Genomic DNA, 18,060 nt, shown 5'->3' with positions numbered 1-18,060 from the left:
AATACTACTAATAAAAATAAACAAAACTTAGACATGCCAAAGATCTCAGGCTCTATAGCAAGCTATATTACAAAAACAAAGCTCAAAATCAAGTGATATGGGATATTTTTAGTGCCAAAACAAATGCATAATATGGCTAAGGGATACATTCTATCTGATACTTGTGTTCTGTTTTCATTTATACACACATAACATGCATAGACTTAGTTTCATTCATCACACATACTCACGGTCATTATTACCCTACTTTGCACTCAGCTACACTTGTAATAGAAATGGAAAGTGAAAGGAGCATCTAACCCTCCATGGGACTACTTCCTTCCCACTGCTTCCCCCATCTTCTCTGCCACTGGTGGCCAAAGAGTGTTTGCAGCCAGTGATTAATAGCCAATAAGAGTAATTCCCAACCTTTTTTGACCAGGGATCACTTGACCGGGGACCACTTTGACCAGGGGCTAGTTTCCAACATTAGTACCAAAGGGGTTACAAATCAGTTTTTGGTCAACTTTAGATTTGGTTGGGTTATTTGGGGTGCTGATTCAGAAAATTGCATTGGATAGACTACATCAGCTCTAGTTTCTGATACAGAGAATATGCCATTCATTCTGCTGGCCCACAGAAAACTATATCTAATATTCTAGAGCTGATGCAGTCTATCCAATGCAATTTCCTGAATCAGCACTCCAAATCACCCTAGGAACAGGCCTAAAAATGAAGACACCAAGGCACCCCTGCTTCCAGGCACCAGAGTCAGCAGTCAGGAGGCTTGTTGTCAGACTTTTTTGTGAGTAGTCAGCCTCTTCCTTCCCGACATCCCCGTTGCTTCAGCACTGTAAGAGGGTTTCACGAGACCAGTTGCTCTCATTGCAACAGGGAGGCTGCGGACCACATTTTAGTTCTTGGGACCACTGGTGGTCCATGGACCAGAGGTTGGGAACCACTGACCTGTAGGCATCCTAGTTCCCACCCATTTTCCCCATTAATTCTGTTATGGAAAACTCAATCTGTAATTGCATAGAAGGATCGCGTCTAGTCATATTAGTCACATCGGGACAATGTGAAAGGTCTGCCAGGCTGACTACCATCTTGCTATGTAAGTGTGTATAGGTAATCTTGAAAAAGAAGGGAAGCAAGGAGAATGGAGGAGTAATTTTTAAAAAGTGATCAAGACAGAGGAGAAGGAGAGAGAACCAAGTATATCAAAACCATTTAGATGTCTCCTTTTACCATTTATAATATTAGTAAACTTCTTCAAAGGTATATCTGAACAGTTAATTATCCAATTATCCAATTGTCTGACAAAACTACTTCTCAGTATTCCTTGCTTAAGAAATTCCCAGGAAATTCATGAGGTCACCATAAGTTGTCAAGTGACTTACAAATGCACATCTTTGTATAAAAAGGAAGAATGCAATAGATCAGTGGTTCTCAACCTGTGGTTTTCCAGGTGTTTTCATCTACAACTTCCAGAAATCCAAGCCAGTTTACCACCTATTAAGATTTCTGGGAGTTGAAGGCCAAAACATCTGGGGACCCACAGGTTAAGAACCACTGCCATAGATGGTCTTTTTACAATTGAACGCGCAGAGAGAGGATTAGAAACATAACAGGCCATGCAGCTCAGGCCTACAACAAGTTATCATATAATACTGTGATTATTTTTTTTAGTTGGCCTATTGAAGACCAGGGAAGATTTAGGAAAATTTACTTTGGCCAAGATCAAAATTTAGAAATTAGGTTTTGGACAATGACTTCTTTGGTCATTCTGCACTCCCAAAATAAATAGCTATGAACTCTGGCAAGTCTCTAACTTTTTAGTATGTAACACTAACCACAACTACATGGCACTAGTTCTGGTACTGGATTGGGCTGCTGAGGTTATACATTTTAATCCTCTTAATGTGAGTTCTGGTCCAAGTGTGTTTAAAAAAAAACCTTTGGTACTGAAACTAAAATTAAGGAGCTTAGGGGAGTCTGTCTAACTCTTCAAAGGCTGTAGCCTTCTTTTCCTATTCAGAATTTCCTGGCTTGTTAATATTTCATTTCTGCACTCTGGCACCACGAGATGCAGAGCCAACCTTAAATGGGGCCACAAAGGGGAGTCCACAACATGCAAGTGTAGAGAAGAGCAAACCACAGACCACCTATTACAATGCAGCCTGAGCCCTGCCACATGCACAATGGAGGACCTTCTTACAGCAACACCAGAGGCATTCCAAGTGGCCAGTTACTGGTCAAAGGACATTTAGTATAATGCCAAGTATTTAACTTTGTCATTTTAAATACAACTGTAAATACGATAAATAAATACATAAATATTTCATTGTGTATATGGTAATGCAAGTTGTATAATTTTTAAAAAGTTATCAAAAAAGAAGAGTGGTCAAGCACAGCAGGTCTGGGGGTCATTATTATACCCTGGGATCCTCCATAAACCCCATGGATTGCTATTTAAAAATTGAGAAAATGCTGAAATAGTCATAGGTTCACTTTTGATTCTCACACATGATTTTTTTTTAAACCCTTTAGGGGGGCATTGCAACCTATTTAAAGGGTGAACTGGTTTATCAGCAACTTTCTTGGAAGAGCAAGTCACCTTCATCTTTAACCTTGGTTTCATACACAAAGGTATTAAAATATTTTTGATAAAATTGCCTCCGGGTGTATATGAAGCATGAATGACTTTGGCCACATCTTCAAGACAACTCATTATGTAAGTATATGCAAATACAGGTATAATACAGGTATTCTAAAATCTGAAATTTCTGGCCAAAGGCATTCTACAAAAGGGATACTCAGCCTGTAGAACAGGTGTGGGCAAACTTTGGCCCTCCTGGTGTTTTGGACTTCAATTCCCACAATTCCTGACCTCAAGCCCTTTCCTTTTAAGCGGCTGAGGGGGAAAAGGAAAGGGCCTGAGACCAGGAATTGTGGGAGTTGAAGTCCAAAACACCTGGAGGGCCAAAGTTTGCTCATGCCTGCTGTGGAAGTTTCAAATTTTGACAGTGCTTTAAGTTAATGTCCAAGTTGCAGTGTCTGGTTCTGAGATAAACAATAACAATTCTAAGTGGGGCTCCTACAAGCTAGAAATAGTAGAACTCTGGAGGATTTTTTTTAAGTTTCTAGAAAATAGGGAAAGGTTGTGCTACTCCTGAGAGCAAGAAGAGAAAATTGTGAACAGGGGGAAGTACTGTTGCTAATGTTCTTGAGGCCACTAAAGGTTGGAAAAACAGAAAAGGGCTATCTGAGGTACCACTAGTGAGATTTCCGAGGCCAAAAGGAAAACAGGAGGAGGCCAACAGACCCCTTTGGGGAATTATATAGACCTGGACTGTACTGGGTACACTTCATCTCATGACTCAACATGCCTCTTTTGAATGTACAGTAGAGTCTTACTTATCCAAGCTTCGCTTATCCAAGCTTCTGGATTATCCAAGCCATTTTGGTAGTCAATGTTTTCAATATATCGTAATATTTTGTTGCTAAATTCATAAATACAGTAATTACAACATAACATTCCTGCGTATTGAACTACTTTTTCTGTCAAATTTGTTGTATAACATGTTTTGGTGCTTAATTTGTAAAATCATAACCTAATTTGATGTTTAATAGGCTTTTCCTTAATCCCTCCTTATTATCCATGATATTCGCTTATCCAAGCTTCTGCCGGCCTGTTTAGCTTGGATAAGTGAGACTCTACTGTATTTGTATCTTCTGCTGTAAACCTTTTTAGTTTACCACCACTAGGGGACAGTTTAACACCATATTTCCACAATTCAGACTGGTGTATTCCCAAACCTTCTGCATTCGCAGGGCACTTTTGGTCCCTCAGTAATTTTTACATGGTTTCCTTACTTCAGTGGTGGCAATCTTATGGCACCTTACCACCCCCAAGTGCTCCACCCATTTGGGCACTCGGTCTCTAAAAGGTTCGCCATCATTGCTCTAGACCAGTGGTTCTCAACCTGTGGGTCCCCAGATGTTTTGGCCTTCAACTCTCAGAAATCCTAACAGCTGGTAAACTGGCTGGGATTTCTGGGAGTTGTAGGCCAAAACACCTGGGGACCCACAGGTTGAGAAGCACTGTCCTAGACCAAAAGACATGCCTAACAGTTCTGTCAAGTGACTTAATAAGTATTTCTATCCTAACGCACACACCCACAGATACAAGAAGCAGGAACTCCCTCCTCCTTCTGGTGTTGTGGCTGCTCTCAAAATGGCCACTACTGTTTTCCTCAGTCTTGTGTCCCTTTCAAGCCCTGCTCAAGCAGGAGAGCGGAGCAACAGCACCAGGTCAGGCAGACCCTCCTGCGGCGTGGTGTCTTGGCATAGCTTGGTTCACGAAGCTCATGTGGGCTGGGTGGAGAAGCAGAAATTAAGAGAAGCGGAAAGAGAAGATGGCAATGGCCCTTGGCGTGTTGCCAGGTGGAAGAAGCAGCAGTGTTGGGAATGAGGGACAGGGCAGTAACGTGGCCCTTAGCAACAGGTTGTCTTTACTGCATGCGCACCAGGAACCCTACCAACCAAGATGGCTGGTTTCTCTTCCGCCTCTTGCAAGTGCGAGACAAGTTGGGATCATATAATCATAGATTGGGAAGAAGACACAAAGCCCACCTATTCCAAACCTATCAAACACACAATCAAAGCCTTCCTGACAGCTGCTCCTCTGGCCTCAATCCCCAGGAGGAGGAAGAGGCAGCCCCCATCCTCATGGGCTCCGGCAGCAACATGTTTTTGTTTTTGTTTTTTTCGTGTCAGAAGCGACTTGAGAAACTGCAAGTCACTTCTGGTGTGAGAGAATTGGCTGTCTGCAAGGACATTGCCCAGGGGACGCCCGGATGTTTTGATGTTTTACCATCCTTGTGGGATGTAACATGTTACTAAGGGCCAAGTCACTGCTAAGCTCATTTCTGTGGCTGCTTCCTGCAGTTGGCAAGGTTGCTTAGAGCTAAGTCACTGCCCTTCTCCTCTTTGCTACTGCTTCCTCTATTCAGTAGGAATGAGCCAAGAGAAAGAAAAACGTGCAGCACTCCATCGTGTTTGCTGTAACTCAACCAGTAGCTTTGACATACAAGGGTGCTGTGTAGAGCACAGTGCGAACCATTGAGCTAGTCACATACTCCCAGCCTGCCTACTTCATGAAATTATTGTGAAGATTTAAAAAGTTTATCAGACTAGCATTTTAAAGCTGGCAACCCTACATGCTTGGAGTCTTCTGCCTCCTGCAGAATTCTGAGAAATGTAGTTGTAATTCTCAGCTACAGAGGTCCTCCTCACCTTCCCAAACTACATTTCCTAGGATTCTGCAGGAGGCAGAAGAAGCCAAGAATCAGACTTTAAAATGCTAGTCGAATAAAGCCCTTAGTTCTCATGTAATTGTTACCAAGCACACAGCTCCTTTGCATGTAGAAGAATTGTATGCATGCATGTAAGAAACTAGTATATATGACTGGGACTAGATAGTGTGATCTTTGCTAATATGAAAAAAACTCATTCAACCCCAAGAAGTGGCTATGATGCACCTCTGACACAATGACTCCACTGAGAGCAAGGAGACAACAAAAGCCCAGCAGGAAAGTCCCAGCAAAGCAGTCTTTCCTGGAAGCTCTCCAGAGACCAGCGGCTGATGGCTCATGGACTGGCAATGTTCCAGACTACAACTTTTGAGCAGCACAACTTCACAATGCCAGCTAGTGGATTAGTACACTAAGGCACATGTATGAGCCTGTCTGAAGTAGACAGGCTTTTTGTTCTATTGATCTTAGCAGTGCTTAATTCAAATGGCAGCAATTGTTCAAGGTCTTAGACAGAACTCCTGGTTCCTGAAATCTTTTTAACTGGTGCACAGGGATGTCCCAGGGATGATATCTGGGAACTTACAGATATTTATAAAAGTATGCATTTTGCTAATAAGTTGTAATTATAAACAACTGCTACTTTTTGTGTTGCCTAGAAAGGAATAATCATCCCATCTCTTAATAGAATAAGAGTGTGGGGTGGTTTTGGGGTAAACTGGCAGGAATGTCTGGGAGTTGTTGGCCTAGATTTGTGTTTTATATCTGTTTTTAACGCTTTTTCTTGCAAGATTGTTTTTATGATGGTTTTACTGATATTGTTGATTTATTGTTGTAAATTTATATGTTTTGATTTGTTTTTATATTGTGATGTTGGGCAAGGCCCCATGTGAGCCGCCCCGAGTCCCTACGGGGAGATGGGGCGGGATACAAGAATAAAATTATTATTATAATAATAAAAACATCTGGGGACCCCAAGTTGAGAACCACTGTGCTATAGAGTTGTTGTAGTTCCACCCCTCCTGGCAAATGCCCAATAAAATTCATTCTCTTCTAGCACGTATCTTATTCACTTCATAACACAACACAATATGTTCAGTGTTGGCTATAATAATGTTAACACATGAATTACAAAGGCTTCAGTAGCTCTCCATCAGTATGCTAGTTTTGTGTCATGGTAGGAACCAGTCATATGTATCAACACAACTCTGACATAAGGAATATTATCTCTAGAGACAATGTGCATTTGGTAAATCTCCATCTCACCTTGCCCAATTACAAGATCAACCAAACCTAGAAGTTAAAGTTCATTTTAATATATTTTCCAGTACAAACAAAACAGTACATTTGAAAACATAAATCACTAGTACAAGGTTTTAGAACACAATGGTAGTTAGCAAAATATCAAAGTTTACCCAATGCAATTTAACAGTTTACTTGCTGTTTGGACAGTATCAAAATAATCAGATGACCAATGCAACAATGCTAGTATTGTTGGTGTAAATAAAGTCAGAAATATATAAACATGTCAGGAGCATAAAAACAAGCAATATTTAATATGCAGCAACTAGAAACTGTTTCTATGTATGGTTATGAAAGCTCGGCAGTAAGGAAATCTAATGGAAAGACAATTCATTTGAAATGTGGTGCTCTAGAAGAGCCCTACAAGTGCTGTGGGCTGCTAAAATGACAAATGAATGGGTTCTAAAGCAAATCAAACCTGAGCTCTTCCTAGAAGCCAAGATGATTAAACCAAGTGTTGTATTCTGGACATATCATGAGAACACATGACTCACTAGAAAAGACAATAATGCTTCGTAAAGCAGACAGCAATAGGAAAAGAGACTTCGGACACAGCCCTGATTTTGCAAAGCCTGAGTAATGACAGAGTGACTTGGCGGCAGTTTACAGCAAACCTAGAAATGTGAGAAATTGAATTTCTTTACACGTATATAACATTTTGTGGAACCATTTCACAAACAAAAGTTTTTCAGTTAAGTAAACAGACACCACACATATAAACAACCCAATGGAGATAAGTTTTTTCTTTTGTTTCTTTGAAAAACCTACAAATAATCGGAATCTCAATTTAGACAACATTATCACTGCATAGATCATTAACTCCTAAGGGATTTTGCATGAGAGACTTACGGTATATCCAAATGAAAAGACCAGAGGGTGTTTTTTAAAAACAATTTGATGTATAAATACTAAAGTAAAAAATAATACAAGACTAAATGAAATTAAAAAAAAACACTACTATGACAAAAACATATTCAAAATCTCCCAAATAATTTAACTACTATTATTAGTGAACTGGGATTTATGATATACAGCAATAATCAGAATTTTTTTAACTTTTGCAGTAATAAACACACTGGTTTTACCCAAAAAATAAAAAAAGTCTATAAGATTTATTTAGTGCAACCTGCACACAATTTTAAAAATATGAATGATATATTCCTTAATGTCCTGATAAAAAGTGTGATATGTTGGTCTCACCTTTAGAAAATAACAGAGGAGGTTCATATATTTTCAAATTAACCCTCCAAATTTTTCAAGGAATGCAGTTATCAGGGGCAGATGAATAAACCTGAAAACTAGGCAATGTCAGGAGCCTGGGCAGAAGCTCTTGGTTCCTTCAAATCCAGCGATTTAGCCTTTGTTTGACCCAGAAGCTACCTAAATCTACATCCAGAGACAACATATAGGGGGGAAACCCCAATAGTAGGAATACTTTCTTTTAACATTTTTAATTTGTTTAACAATTCTCTTATACATAAAGATTTGACAAGTACCTGGCAAATAAAGGAGCTGGAATTGGCTGGAGTGCAGAATAAAACAAGATAAAGCAAAGGTCAGTTTGCTCAGTGAAATATGCTCAGGCTCCAAAGTTAACAGGCAGCCTAAACTAACTTAGGGCAGCACAAAGAACACACTGGGGAAATCCAAAAATGTGACTCAGAAAATGCTTTTACAGAGAAAATTAAAAGCCTTTAAATCATTTTGGAGTGCTATATGGAACCTGTGGCACAATTTTTGCCTATAAAACTGCCATGCTGCAGTGTGCTAAACTTGCAGACCGAAAGGTCCCAGGTTCAAATCCCGGGAGCAGAGTGAGCGCCCACTGTTAGCCCCAGCTCCTGCCAACCTAGCAGTTCGAAAATATGCAAATGTGAGTAGATCAATAGGTACTGCTCCGGTGGGAAAGTAACGGCGCTCCATGCAGTCATGCTGGCCACATGACCTTGGAGGTGTCTACGGACAACGCCGGCTCCTCGGCTTAGAAATGGAGATGAGCACAACCCCCACAGTCGGTCACGACTGGACTTTACGTCAGGGGAAAACCTTTACCTTTACCTATCTACAACAGTCAGTCTGGTGCTTTGTTCTGCTTTAGGCTTCACATATACTCCCTGAATTTTCCAGTTTAAATACTCATGAAACAAAGTTTTATTATATCGAGAAATCTTCTTGTTCCAATCTATGATCATCGACTTGACTTTTTTTTATAGCACAACCCCCAAAACTCATTTCTTGGTGTCTTGGTTTTTTGGGCTGTCCTGGGATTACTTGGGACGCCAATTCAGAAAACTGCATTGGATAGACTGCATCAGTGCTAGTTTCTTAGATATGGTTATCATGGTTTTCTAGAAGCAAAAGGATGGTGACTGGTATATGACATATGATTTGTATCTCAAAAACTAGAGCTGATAGGAAGAAACCAGTGCCATTTTTGGATTCAGCACATCAAATATACCCACAAACAGGGCTAACATTTGAGGCACTAAAATATATGTTGGTCAGTGTAATACAATAATCCTGGATTAATGAAATATACTATTAACAACTTTGCCCTACTAACCAATCAAATGAATGGAAACTGCAGTGTGCACAATGACCTTTATGAGCGCAAGTTCAAATCATATGACATCTTTTCAAGGATGCAACATTTCATACAATACAGAAAATTCAGTAATACTATTCTATATTCAAATCTGCAAAAGTTAATTTTACAAGTATTTGCAAAACAGTTTAGTAGTTATTAACTGTACTAATATTTAGGCCTTTGTGGGAAAATACTCAAGTTTGAAAAAGAACAGTTAATTAACACATTAAATAAGTACTTCACTGCCTCATAGTATAAACAGAGCTTTAAAAAGTCAAGTTTTTACACTACACATCCCAGAGCATTCCTTCCCTTTCAGCCAATGCCTAAGGCACATTCATTCAGAAGAAGAATCACTATATTCAGTAGTGCTTACTCCCAAGTATACATCGTGTAGGAATGTTGATTTTTTGATATTTGGAGCACGTTAGATAACCTTTTCATTCAGCAAAAGACAAATTGTACAAAAGGAAGAAGTTGTTGTTGTTGTTGTTGTTGTGTGCCTTCAAGTCATTTCTGACTTATGGGGAACCTATTATAGTGTTTTCCAAGTCTGAGAGTGTGTGACTCGCCCAAGGTCACCCACCAGTAGGTTTCCATAGCCAAGTGGGGAATTGACCTGTGGTCTCTAGAGTCATAACCCAACGTTCAAACCACCACACCATGTTAGTTATCTATGGATAGGACTATTAGAAAAATTAACACATCATATTAGATGCTTTCACCATTCCATGTCCAGAATAAGCAAATCCTGGGAAACACTAATTCTCATCGTTATGCCACTAAATGAGCAACAAATTGATAATAATATATTGAAGTACAGATACATTTTCATTTTGTACTCCTTTTTCTTTCAAGATCTATTATAACAACAAAACTTGTGTCCTATGTAAACAATGTTAACGTTTCTGTTTTACTTCTCATGTAAATCTGTTTTAAAATGCAATAAAAATGCCAACAACACTATCTCAAGGGATGAGTTAGGAATAGTCTAAGACTTCATAATGAAGTTCAGGCTTGAGCAGAGGAGAAATAATTTCAAAAACATTACTATTTTCCAGAAAGCAGAGAGAGCACTTGCTCACTGAGTAAAGGACAGGGTGAAATCTGGGAGCCGGAAGAGTAGAATTAGCTGCTATCCTGCAGTTGCACAGTTACCTGCCCATTCTTCTGGGAAAACTACATTCTGGAGCATAAACCAAAGGTAAGGTAAACAATCACAATGGTTAGTGGGGGAATCAGTCTTATGACTCTGGGAATCTGCTAGCGCTACAAAAAAGAGAAAACAGAAATGGACTTCTAGCCACTTCTTATTGGGAGGGAGGTATTTTTGATGCTAAGAGTGGAAGGGGCCCCCGTGACCTATTTAAAAGGCAAATGACTGTTCATAGATGCTTCCAGAACAAATATTTCTCTCTCTTTTTTTTCTTTTTGCTAGATAATGAAGGTCTGAATGACCACAGTCCACCCTGCTGTAATGAGGAAAAACCTGTGTCCCAAGAGTAAAAGGTTTTTTTTTACTGTTTTTAAGGCACAATGGTTGTTCTGAAAGGTTTACTGCACTACACCTAACACCTGCTGCCTAACACCTAACACAGAAAACACAAGGGAGCACAATTCCCAGCCCACCATTTCAATCTTTTGCAAGTGTAACATTTACAGAGAGTAAGCAGTAAAATGCATAAAAAAAATTCCCCAAAAAACACGAAGTAAATATTCTGCAAAAAAAAAAAAGCAATTATTTGACAACATTTTAAAGGCACAGAGTTCATATTACAAGGGTTAAGATACAGGCCCAAATCCTAGTGCTGTACAATGTCAGAACAGCAGAAGGTCTGTCCCCAATGCCCTTGGAGCTGCCCAAGAATTATTCCCGAAGCCCTGTGGGGCTATTGCTGAAGTGAATGGGTGGGGTACACACACATGGGAGGATTGATGCCTCCCACTGACAGCTAAATTCTACTGTTCTCTTGGAAGCAGTCCAGCACTGAATCCTACACTGGAATCTGTAAACATGATTTTCTAAAAAAAAGGCTGCCAAAATATTGAGAAAGCCTATTTTTTGTCAAAGAGAATGTTTGTATTTCTTAACATTTCACATATTTTTATCACTTGTCAATAGATATTCAATGAACAGTAATCAAAGGTTGGCCTTTGGGATGTTTAACGTACAGGTTGAGCAACAATTATCCAGAATTCTGAAATCTGAAATACAGTAGAGTCTCACTTATCCAAGCTAAACGGGCCGGCAGAAGCTTGGATAAGCGAATATCTTGGATAATAAGGAGGGATTGAGGAAAAGCCTATTAAACATCAAATTAGGTTAAGCACCAAAGCATCATGTTATACAACAAATTGAACAGAAAAAGTAATTCAATATGCAGTAATGTTATGTTGTAATTACTGTATTTACAAATTTAGCACCAAAATATCACGATATATTGAAAACATTGACTACAAAAATGGCTTGGATAATCCAGAAGCTTGGATAAGCGAGGTTTGGATAAGTGAGACTCTACTGTACTTCAAAATCAAAACTTATCCACATGGGTGGCTGAGATAATGACACCTTTGCTTTCTGATAATTCAATGTACACAGACTTAAAAATATTGTGGATAAAATTACCTTCATGCTATGCATATAAGGTATATATGGAACATAAATGAATATGTGTTTAGGTTGGATCCCCATCTATCTATATATATATATATATATATATATATATATATATATATATATATATGTGTGTGTGTGTGTGTGTGTGTGTGTGTGTGTGTGTGTGTGTGTGGGCAAATATTTCAAGATCTGGAAAAATCCCAAACATTGAACACTTTTGATCTTAAGCATTTCAGATAAGTAATGCTCAACCTGTACTATTTATTCACACACAATTCATAATTTTTCTCCTTTTCATGCTAACAAAGATTCAGAAACTGCAATTTCATTTGTTTTCCTGAGATCGCATCCCATATCTCTATGAGAAAGGAATCCAAGGGCATTTCAGCCACACAGTAAACAGGTTGCTGTTTTGCTCTATGAGACTATGGAATGTACCAACCAGCAACAAAACTCCAAAATTTAACAAACAGGTTAAGCATTAGTGTGTAGATATGCTCATTCTGTCCCACAACAGCCTTTGTGTTTCAAAAAGCACAACTGAAATGAGAACATGCACATTTCCTTGATAGCCATAATTTATTCCAAACAATGAACAAAGATGTCTGGCTATCTTGATTACCACTTCACCCCAATTCTTGTGTGATTTACACTCACTGTTTGTGTGCCTGAAAATGCACTAGACAAAAAATGTGCTATAGACACATCATATTTTGTCATCCAGTTGAATTTGTTTATGAGAACTTTCAACAGTTCATAATAAATGAGTCCAGGTGATTTCATTTAACAAATCAGTTTCTTCTCTGTATCTAAAATACACCAGCTGTTTTCATTGCTCAGAAGTGCTCCTTTTCCCCTTCCAGCTCTTTTCTCTTTGCTCAAGCTCAGCTTCAGTGAAAGCCGCTGGTCCCCAATTTGTGATCATGTGAGGATTCTTGGAACCTGCAAAACAAAACAAAACAAAACAAAATACTTATTGTCATTTAAAATATATATGCCCAAATCCACTTCTAATTGCCATCTGGTAGGTGCATCCAAATCCCATCAAAAGCATTTACTGATTGATATAAAATATGTTTAAGCTATACCTTTATCTTTGGGATAACAACCAATTAATATATTTCATAAATCAATGCTAAATAATAGATCATGTTTAAAATGCCTGGGGAAATACTGAGACAAGCAGAGTCCCCTTTATGGATTTTTCTGAACTTCTGAGCAGTCAGGTGTAGCAAACCCTTTGATAGGGTGGTGTGAGCACCCCGTAACCTACCCCATTAGACACAGATTGCCTTGACAAGCCGGAGACTTGCCAGACCCTCCCTTGCCTCATTGGCATCAGCACTAGCCTTGTACATGGTGGGTTTAGGATGAAGAGTTCCTACTGATAAGAACAAAACAAGGGGAGGGTATAGAGCAGATGACATGGTCTATGATGTGATATTACCTGATTGTATTTTAACCAGCTGAGCCTGACAATAATTGATTGATGCCCCAAAAGGACGGTACAGCCCTGTGACACTATAAAAGCAAATGTACTATCACTGCTCGGGGTTCCTCCATTTTGGAGGCACCACTGAAGCTCCAGTTCTCTGTATTATTTTACCTCATTTTTGATTTTCAAAATAAGGTTTTCTTTCTGAGAGCGAGAAACACCTGGTTACTTTGCAGGCCATATCTCTAAAGCTACATCTTTTAAGAGATTGGGGTGACAGTGGTTTCCTCTCTCCTTGCAAGTTTAGTTTCAGAAAGTAGAATTGGGGAACATTATAAAAACACCCACATGCGATCTTGCCAAGTTCCATCTCCAAAATACAATATTGTCCACATGAATGGCTGAGATAGTGACACCTTTGCTTTCTGATGGTTCAATGTACACAGAATTTGTTTCATGCACAAAATGATTAAAATATTGTGCTTTAAATTACTTTCAGGCTATGTGTATAAGGTATATTATACACATAATATACCTTATCCACATGTATATAAGACATATAAGATATATACACTTTATATATGTATCACACACATATATATATACTTTTTTCTAAGTACAGAAGCTACGTGATGGGCTACCAATTAGTGTCCACAATATACTCCTTTTTCAATATGCCATTTGATCAATTGAAATAATTAGATTGTATTTGGTAATGGACTGTATGTGGGTGAGTAAAGCAAGGTTGATTCCTGACAAGATGAGATCACTCTATATAAGTGGTTTTCAAATCCAGAGATTATGTGGGAGATGAAAAATGGGAATCACTGTAGTTGTAACTACATCTACTCCCTGGTCACTATGTTAGTATTCCATCAGGTTTATATCATAAAAGCGATATCATAACAGTTTTTATAAAATAATAGCCTTTAATAAAACACGGAGGAAGTAGATCCAATGTGAAATCCTGATGGCAGCATACACTTGGAGAAAATGTGGGGATTTTGAAGTGTGTTCACTACAATGTGGTTAATGCCACAGTAGTACCTAAAGCAGGAAATGCTCTCCTTATCACAGGGGATTTGACTCTGGCATTATATTGTCAGTTCCAGGTCAAACATATTTACCCCTCCTTGATGCTGACAGAGTACAATGGGTTAAAAAAAAGACTGGGAAAATTACAGCAATCTCCAGCAAAGGCATACCTTGACCTTCTGAAGAGGAACTCTAACATGGTCTCACATGTGCTAAACCAAAATTGCTTGCTTCTTTGTTTCTTGAAATTTCTTCCAAATAATAAGCTGACACAGTGAAGGTTTCCTAATAATTTTGTTCTCTAAAGATACCAAGAAACTGGAGAATGGGGTATGTAGCAAAAACTAGGAAATGATTACCTTCCAGGAGACTGTAATGATCAACTGATTCCTAAAAGACAATAATTCTACTGAATTTTTAGCTTAATGGAATTTTTCAAGGTCATGTGCTTGAAAGTAGTGGCTTTGCAAGCTTGGCACATTACATTAAGATGTAAGAACTTTGGGCTCCTGTTATTTTGGATACTTGTTTGTCAGGATGAAGGACAGAAATGACATTCCTTTCCTTGATTCACCAGCATGGCCTGCTAATCCTTCCCAGTGCAGCTGGAAGAAGCAATTCCACTTCACTTCCTTACACCTTCCGTACCATAAAGAAAATAACCACATCTACAACACACCCCAAACATACCCACATGATCCCTAAACTGGGATTTTTCATACTACATACTTTAAAAAAGATAACATTTGGAATATTTTGGATGGCAAAAAATAGGATTATAGCAGGAGGAAAATTGAACAGCAGCAATATCATGCAAAAATGCTCCTAGCTTACTGATTCAATCCTACCTCTGTTCTGTTATAAAAGCCTTCTGTGAAAATTAACATTAATCAGCAACTTAGTGATGTTTTCTGAAGATCATTTTTTATCCAGAAGACAATAAGGAATTAGACTTTAAAACCACTAGCATTTTCCTAGGTTACCACCTGCATTCAACTCACATAAAAGAGGAAACAGAATTGCAAGCATACATACACATCACGTTGTTTACTCTCTTTTCTCAAACACCATATTTGTCATTGTTCTGCATATTGTACAATCACATAAAAGCTACAAATAGCCATTAAAACAAAGTGTATTGTTTTATGTCGTGACAGCTTATGAGAAATCTGTCATGTAGGCACTCACAACCTCAGCTACCATTGTTTACAACATATGTATGGTCTGCATTCAGTGCTTATTTTGATTATGTTTTCCAAACAGTGGCCTTTCCCAGGAAGTGCAACCCAGGGTGACTCAATAGCAGTTCAGACTTCTTGGAAACCACATTAGGTTACTGTGGATAAAAATAACGAAGAGCCACTGTGCTGACTCATGAAGTAAGACATTACTTCCTACCTGGTTCAATCAATCGAATTAACCCTTCATGGTGAGCTACTTTGTCTTTCCAACTCTTGGTCTTGTTTGCCGCTACTTCCAGTTTCTTTTTCACTTCCTAAAACAAGATTAAATAAGTTTAAATATCAGCATCACACAGACAACTCAGGGATTTCAGGTCATTCTGTAACTGCACATTCTACTTTGTAAGCAAGATTATCTGAAGACCAGAAAGGAAAGCTTCTTCTCACCTAGGCAGGGCATGACATGCATTTGCTTGCAGACACAGAATATATCTCAGCTAGCACCTCATATATAAACCTCTGCAAACACTGACAGAGAAATGTTTTTAACTGTACACAAAACCCATTTGGGAATAATCCTGTACATGCTGCCAAATCCACACAACTGCCGAACTACAGACTGATCACCCAAAGCTGCCACATAGCTGGGTGTTGAATGAAGCCCTCGAGTCTGGTTGACTTCAGAAATACTATTTGACCCCATTTTCCCTTTGTCTACACACTATCCTATTGCTATCCTTTAATCCTAACAAGAGAATTCCTGTTAATGCCACTATTCTACATAGTGATCATAAGATGATATGTATGATCTGCCAGGGTCATTGCAAACTTATCGCAAAGATTTTAACCGTATGGCTGGATTCATTTAGTTACTTAATTTATTTTTAATTAATTTAGTTTAACTTTTCTCTATCCAACAGATAACCAAGGCATGCAGACATTTCAAAGCTCACCTCGTATTGCTCAAGTGCTTGCTTCCTGTCCACTTCCAGTTGTTCTAATTGTTGCATGGCAACTTGAAGAGCACGTTCTTTCATCATTCTCTGGTTTTCCAGCTCTTGCTTCTCTGCTTCAGTCACTTGAATGGTCTGTTGCTGCTCTAAGTGCCATTTCTCCAGCTCTGCTCTTTTTGCAGACTCTTCTTCCAGTAGCCTAGAATAAAATTATAGTCTTACAGTCATTGACAAACTACACCACCCAAGGACTGACAACTTTCATAACTTCTCTTGGCAGCTTAAACCGCTGAGAAAATATAATCTAAAGCAAGAAGAGTTTTCAAAATCCAAGCCTCATTAGCTACCATACTTGGGAGTGGAAATCCTACCATAATGTTTCTATTTCCTTCTCTGTTTATTTCTAACTAATTGCTCCTCACATAATGTTTCTATTTCCTTCTCTGTTTATTTCTAACTAATTGCTCCTCAATTCAGTTTTACACAACTGAATTTGTGTTTGACATAATAAAGCTATTCCCCCTCTTTTTTCATCTGTCATACAAGAGGTGGGACAACAGGAAGTGAGAGAAGTGTACCCCTAGGAAGGAAAATTCACTTCTGAAAGAGTTACCATGGAGAAAGGGTGTCTCAACTGAAGCTCTATCACTAATCCTTGTCTCCAAAACAAGCCTTTTTTTCCAAAATCTTATTATTACATGGACAGAAAGTGAGGAGAAATTTTCTGAACAGGGGCACATACAGCAAAACAAACACCACAAAGGTGTTAACTCTTCTTTTTGCTGTCAAAGCTAATATGTATGTATGTATGTATGTATGTGGAGATATATACTGGTATATCTTAAAAATGTACCTGTTCTGACTTACATACAAATTCAACTTCAGAACAAAACTACTGCCTGTCCACTCCAAACCTCCTAATCTGTTATATAAAAAGGCATGTGAATCATGTCCGTTTCACTCATTACTGATTTATTAATATTGTTACGAAATTATGTACTGACCTGGCCTGAAGTCTCCTGACAGTCTCCTCATCTTGGCGTGCCTGTTTCTCATCTTCCAAGGCATCCTGTAGCTGCTTATACATTTCCTCTAGTTCCTTTACTCTCAATAGATACTGTTCAAGTTCAGAGGACTTCTGGGCAACCTGTTCTTCCATCTGCTGCCTTACCTAGCAATATTGAACGGAAGGAATGCTGGATCACCTTTTGAAACAAGTGAAAGCATTCATCTGCCTATGAGAGAGAACGTCATCCCCCACCACATCTCATATGTTTGCAACCCTTTAGTTTTTGCTTTCCATCCTCAAACACATGGACAAGAAATGTCTTAATAAAAACAATAAAGTGTTTGGGAGCTTGTTTGTTGTTTTGCTGCGCCTTGCTATTTACCGTTTTCTCTCTCTCCAGTTCAAGGCTAAATCGATCCTGCAATTCCATTTGAGTTTGCAGACGCTTCTTCTCTTCCTCTGAAGCTCGAGCTGCAGCTTCTTCCAGTTGCTGTGCCAAAGAACAACAGTTATCTTGATTAATTCATACACATGCATTGTATGGATTAACTGTTTATTATGTAAATTTAATGTTATATTTTTGTATTGTTTGCATTTTATGATACTGTTATAACTTGCACTAGGAAAATTACTATGCTATGGTTTAT

At 38.6% G+C, this 18,060-nt stretch overlaps 1 protein-coding gene across 1 annotated transcript in view; it reads right to left on the bottom strand.

The window, feature by feature from the left end:
* Nucleotides 1-6,588: 6,588 nt before the first annotated feature.
* Nucleotides 6,589-18,060, bottom strand: part of swap70 (switching B cell complex subunit SWAP70) — a 44,732-nt gene continuing 33,260 nt past the window's right edge. Inside the window, exons 8-12 of the mRNA XM_003214714.4 lie at nt 17,796-17,903; nt 17,409-17,575; nt 16,405-16,603; nt 15,669-15,765; nt 6,589-12,742 (exon numbers count right to left, since the gene is read on the bottom strand). Coding sequence (XP_003214762.1) covers nt 12,630-12,742; nt 15,669-15,765; nt 16,405-16,603; nt 17,409-17,575; nt 17,796-17,903 — 684 coding nt within the window. The 3' untranslated portion in view covers nt 6,589-12,629. The remainder of the gene's footprint in view (nt 12,743-15,668; nt 15,766-16,404; nt 16,604-17,408; nt 17,576-17,795; nt 17,904-18,060) is intronic.

Source organism: Anolis carolinensis, chromosome 1 (assembly GCF_035594765.1).
Source record: "Anolis carolinensis isolate JA03-04 chromosome 1, rAnoCar3.1.pri, whole genome shotgun sequence".
NCBI classification, from domain to species: domain Eukaryota; kingdom Metazoa; phylum Chordata; class Lepidosauria; order Squamata; family Dactyloidae; genus Anolis; species Anolis carolinensis.
This window is presented reverse-complemented; position numbering and strand designations above follow the sequence as displayed.